Source organism: Channa argus, chromosome 23, assembly GCF_033026475.1.
Source record: "Channa argus isolate prfri chromosome 23, Channa argus male v1.0, whole genome shotgun sequence".
Taxonomy (NCBI): Eukaryota; Metazoa; Chordata; class Actinopteri; order Anabantiformes; family Channidae; genus Channa; species Channa argus.
The window spans coordinates 5,555,104-5,561,103 of record NC_090219.1 but is presented as its reverse complement, the minus strand read 5'-3'; the positions used below and the strand labels follow the sequence as shown (position 1 = coordinate 5,561,103).

General features: G+C 39.9%; 1 protein-coding gene across 1 annotated transcript in view; it reads left to right on the top strand.

Annotated features, from left to right (window-relative positions):
- Positions 1-1,537: 1,537 nt before the first annotated feature.
- Positions 1,538-6,000, top strand: part of LOC137108778 (FERM and PDZ domain-containing protein 4-like) — a 39,186-nt gene continuing 34,723 nt past the window's right edge. Inside the window, exon 1 of the mRNA XM_067493807.1 lies at positions 1,538-2,213. Coding sequence (XP_067349908.1) covers positions 2,173-2,213 — 41 coding nt within the window. The 5' untranslated portion in view covers positions 1,538-2,172. The remainder of the gene's footprint in view (positions 2,214-6,000) is intronic.

Below are 6,000 nucleotides of genomic sequence, written 5' to 3'. Positions count from 1 at the left end.
TCCCTTTGTTCACACTATAACGTCTCAGCGACTGTTGGAAAGTTCTTACAAGCATCCAGATCCCCAGAGTTAATGCTTATGACTTTGTAGCATAAGCCTAAGGCAAACATTGAAATGTCTCAGCAATTACCAAATATCTTCAGAGCTAATGACATTTCCCTCCTCTTTGGCTGCACTTTGTATTTAGTGCTTGTTATCCAGTGTTATTATGCCAATATGCTAAACTAAGATTGTGACATGGTAAACAACACACCTGCAAAACATCACTGTGTCAGCACTGTGCACAGGTTATAGCATGCTGATGCTTGCATTCATTACAGTGCACTACTGTGATTAGCAGCCTTAAAGACCCACAAGGACGGCTGTATTGTGGCTGGAGAATTAGAATTTATGACAAACCAAAGCTTTTATACATTTTGGGAAAAGAGAGTCAGAAATGTAAGCTATAACATGTGAAAATTAATCCATGGTGCCTAAATGTTTCGGAGGGCGAGCCTTGTTGCCCTGCACTGCTGCCAGTGGGGTTGAGTGAGTCTGGGTGACAGGAGGCTTTGACAGCAGAAGGTAGAAGATTTTGTTATGGGGTAAATGTTCAGTAATGCTTCTCTCGGACATCCCTATATTAAAATATCTCTCTTCTTCTGGCTGAAAAAGATCCTCCAGATGACATCACTTGGAGGAACCTTGAGTTCACATGGAAATTATGATAGCAGTCAACTTGCTTTTCCAGAGCTCCCCCAGATGATATTATCTGAACTCCTAATGATGTAAAACTCGTCCGGGTACTAAACTAAAGTCATGGGGAGCAAGTTGAAAATTGGTGAAGTTGCCCTTATATATTTTTTATTCATTACACAGTTGAGTTGGATTACATGGGATGCAAAAAATACTTTATGTTCCTCTGGGCTCAGCTTGTTCAGTTAAAGTTTATCGTCACCACTGACGTTCATTTGTAAATTTTCCATGGCCCCTCGTGGCACAGGACCAGTAGGAATTGCGTCTTAAAAAAACTGAACCATCTGTGCACATGCAAACTGACAAACACACACACACACACACACACGTGTCTGACCTGTTGTCAGGGTTTAACAACAAGCTGTGAGAAGGGATAAAATCAGAGTCCCTGAATGTTTTTCACTCACAAGTACAAACTATAACTAAATGTTGATCAGGACGTCTGCTTCTTTCAGTCATTTGAGAAAATGCAGTCAGCCAACAAAAATGATGCAAAGACAAATGTTCCCTCTGAATGAGTAACAAGGAAGCTGTCTGTGGTCCAGAAGGCTAATGTATGCATGCATGATGGTGATGGTTCTGTGCATGGGCGTTCACTCGCACAAGCTCACTTAATAAACACCAAACGAAGTGAAAAAAGAAAAAAACGTGAGAGACGGGGTCTTGCTCCCATCAGCGTGCTATTCTGCACAGTCAGCATTCCTCTGCCCATCACCGCTCTCGTCCTTCCCTCCTCCCTTCTCTGTCACTCTGTTTCTTTCTCTTTACAACAAGCACTTTTACTCTCCTTTTTGTCCCTCCATTTTCCATCTTGATTATCTCCCTTCCTCTATAGTCTCCCTCCATCCTTTCCTCTGCCCTGCAAGAGACTTGCAGCCCCGATGAACAGAGGGCAAAGCCGGAGCCAGAGAGCATCCGTCATCCATTCGCTTTGTCTCCCCTCCTCCCTCCCTACTCTATCCCATCTCTCTTCCATTCTGTCTCCCTCCCTCCTCCTCTCTTCTCCCCCATTCACCGCAGTTAGGATCACTGCACTTCTCCATGCGCTGAGATGGAGAGCACACACAGAGGGCTTATTGCAGTCCAAACAAGCCAGGTGGACTGCAGAAAGAGCTGACTGATCCCAGAAGGAGCAGAGTGGTGGGAGGTGGTCCTCACTGTCTCCGTCAACACTTAGGAGCGCAACATTGTAGAAATACAGGGAATTGGATTGCCTGTGCACCGGATGGGGCATTCATCAAGGGCTCTACTTGCTGACATTTGAGTTTATTTTCATGTTTATTTTATGAAATTCTGAGTTCTGGGTTTTTGCTAACTCTTGATATGGATCCGGGTTGAAACTGGATTTTGTGGGTTTTAAATGTGATTCGTATGTGGATTAGAATGCCAATGAGGAGCATCTGAGCTTCGGGACATAGCACTCTGTAGCAGGACCACATGGACATGTTTGGTTTCTCCAAGATGCCAAAGCTGTCTGGGTGAGTGTGTGTTGAAGTTTTCACAATAAAACAGCATTCAGTTCAACTTCAGCAAGTAAATGGAAGTTTCTGATACTGCATGTTTGTACACCTGCATGTCCATGAGGCCTGATTGTGTCTTATGTTGTATATTTTGTAGTTGTTGAGTGATTTAGAAATCACTAAGGTAATATATCTTAAGATGTGGATAGTAACAACAACACAGCCTCAGCAAATGTGGGGACTGAACAGAGAAACACAATTACTGAGTCCAAGGAGCAGCCAGATTGTGCAGGGGGCTTAAGAAAGAGATAAAGAGATGAGCGAAGATGGATGATGGTTACTGAAAAGGATTGGGACAGTGAGCCCTCGGAGAGCAAAAAGGCAAAAGAATTGTAAGAGTTGTAAAAGGACTACTAAGTTCAGTTCAGTAAAGAGAGTTAAAAGTAAGGACAGTCTGAAACTTTGTTTTAGAAATTAACCTCACCACACCCATTAAGTCCAGTTAGAGAGCAGATAGTAACCAGATAGTTCAGACATCACAGAGACTGATTGGACCGTTACAAACTCCTACAGCCTGATTTGTTGTTTTTTTCCTGGCATATTTGCAATGCTACCTGCGAATCTAAATGTTGTCTTTAAAGTTTGTCCTAAAGGCAATGATCGCTTGTTTCATTTAAATAAAGATCTTATTACATCTTATTTCAATTGAATTAGCCAAGCAAGGTTACATTAATGACAGTGAATCTGGATAGTGGGGACTTACTGAGACGTTTTCAGACAGTGAAGATGCTGTAATGATGAAGACTGTAAAGCACAACAATCCATACTGTGGTTTGATATCACACAAACATGAATTTATTGATCCTGCACTCATGTGGACTCACAAAGTCCACGAAGCATGTCTCAACACCATGACAAATCTTTTAAACCTACACATACACAAACAGAGTTTACAATTTGCAGTGCATCTTCACTTCTCAGATAGAGGCAAAGGAAGGAACAGGGAGGGAAACGTCAGACTTTATGGAAGTATGATCTAATGGTTACATTATAACTGGCATAAATTAAAATTACTGTTAGTACACTTAAGAAACTTAACCTTTAAGTAAAGGTGTTTGTTGTGCCACCAAACAGGCCCATAGTTTACTGAGTTACTGGGTCCCACTATACTTGACCAGTGATTAATAACAAACTGAGAAAGTTCAGGTAAACTGTATTTTTTAATTAAGTGGGGGAATAATTCCAGAGTGTATATTATTTTGTAATACATTACAATAAACATTCATTAATAACCCTTTGTAATTACATAGCATCAGAATGGATGAGTTCAGTTGATTAAATGCACAATTGATTGTTAACTCAACTAGGTTTGTTAAAACATTGCTTGCTACCCAGTATGGATTGGTTAAAATTTCAGGTTTTTTCCCTCATGGCACATATGTGTTTTCATGTGCCTGGGAGTCAGACGCTCTTTTTTTATAGCTCAAAGCTTAAATTGCCTAATTCAGACTTTAAGTTTTATGCCTTGAAATCTACTTTTTCAGTCAGCACTAACAATTTGATCATCCTAGACCAGAGAGAGCCTGGGAAGTTTTCATTGGCCATATTCTGCACTGTACCTGCTCTCTGGTAGCTCTAATGTGATTTATTAGTGAAAAAAAATTTCTCCAGCAGCAATGAAGCCACACACTCTAGGGTGTTGTATACACATTTCTATTTTAAAGTGGAATACAAATTTTTATAGACATATTTCAACACCTGATTGTTTTATTATTTTCTTTTGTTTGTTTTTCTAGGGTGCTGTAATGGGATTTGAAATACTTCAAAATAAGATATAGCCTGTTAATTAGTGAGCAATTAAAGGTGCTGCTGGCCAGTTTGTTTTGGACAGAGCCTAGCTGCTTTCTTCTGATTCCAGTCTTTATGCTAAGCTAGGCTAATCATCTCCTAGATGAAGCTTCATTTTTTTAATGAGTAGTCATGTGCCTCATTTAATCCATTGCAAGAAAGTAAACACACTTGTTTCCCAAACCATCAAACTATTTCAGAAGTAAAAAAGTTAAAAACCTGTGCTTTTGTGTCGTCCACTCCATCCATGGGTCCACTCTCATTTCTTGTGAAAAAATCTTTAATCCATTATTGAAACGAGAGAGAAAAAGCATCACTGTTGAGAAAAATTAAGGCAAGGCTCCCTACTCTCCAGTGTTTTCTCTGTACATCATTAGCAAATGCTCTTTAAGTTAGTTTTATCAGACATTTATTCTCTGGCATTCCAAACAATATAGCAAGCAGATAACGTTCACATGCTGCACTTAAATGTATATAAATGCATGACACAGTATGTAGGAAAGAATACAAGAATGTGCATCTGTTGCACCTAATCACACTTTTATCTTTTATCTGGCTTATTGATTTGGATAAATAGCTTTCATTTCTCCCAAGAAGTGCTCCTCTCTCCTGTTGTTTTCCGAGAATTGCACCCTCATGGGAGCCACTTGTCCTTATGTTTTTCTGTATCTCAGTCACTCCCACTTTTACACATTTGGCTCCCTTTGTTGTCGACAGCCTGTAAAATGGTGAAAGTGAATAATGGTGTTACAGTAACAGGCAGCAAGAGAGTGTTTGCATCACTGGCAAATTAGCTGCCTATGCCTGTACCCAGATGGTCAGTGCAGATCTATGAGCCGTCATCATCCAGTTTTGGAGCGTTCTGTTTGCAGATGGGGTACAAGCAAAATTTACTTCATAAGCTGTAATGGGAAGTTGGGGATCACTTATCACCTTTTAATGCTCGAAATAAATTATTGATTGTGGGATGGGAAATGAAACAGCTGGGGCAGGTTACAGCAGCCTGTGTTCTTTCTGTTTGTGTTTTCATTGTAGAGTTGTGTCATCACACACTGGGGCTGTGTGTCGAGAACATTAACTCAATCTCGCTTATTGATTTCAAACCATGCGTCCTAAAGACAAACAGAGGACCTGTATCGGTGTTTGTAGTGTGGGAAAATCTTGGCTTTGCTGTGGTGGAATTTGGCAGCCAGAGTATCCAGCAGGGCTTGTTTGTGTTCTAAATATCAGATTACAGTAATGCATGCCAAATTACTCTCTGCTTTATGCCAATGCATGCTGCTACTTCAGAGGGCATAGTTCCATTGTACTGAGTCACCTGATATGTCATGGTATGCACAATTTTTTATTTTTATTTTTTGCTTAAAATGACTTATGATAATTTCACAGTCACTTCAGGCCAAAACATAATTAACGTAACTAGAATTTCTGCTTTAATATAACAAAATGCAATTGTTTGCAATTGTCATCACTCTTCACAATAGAACATAACCAGCATGTCAGATGTTGATACTGAGAAATTTTACCATTTCGTGGAAAATATTAGCTCATTTTCCTGTAAGTTTAGCTGAAGCTAATAGCCAGCCTCTTTAGTTTGAACTGGCTGAATTTAGTTTGCTTCTTCCAAAGTTTCCACATCAATCGAACAAACAAATACAGTGGTTCAACAAAATACAGTTGTAGATGGTGATGTTGCTACATAGAGCAACACTCAAATCACAGACTAGAGAGGAAAATCAGGCTACAGGACAACCACTCTTCACTTTGTTGCTGTATTTCTCACTGTCTGTCTGTAACCATTAAAGTTGCGCAGATTTCTTGATTTCAGTCCATATAATCTTCCTGAAGGATTTAGTCGGCAATCTCTGCAGGGTGAACTGTTCACTGTTTCATTCACTCTAAAAACAATTAGGTCACACATTTCTCTTTTCACCCTCTTCTCCACATGTAATGTAAA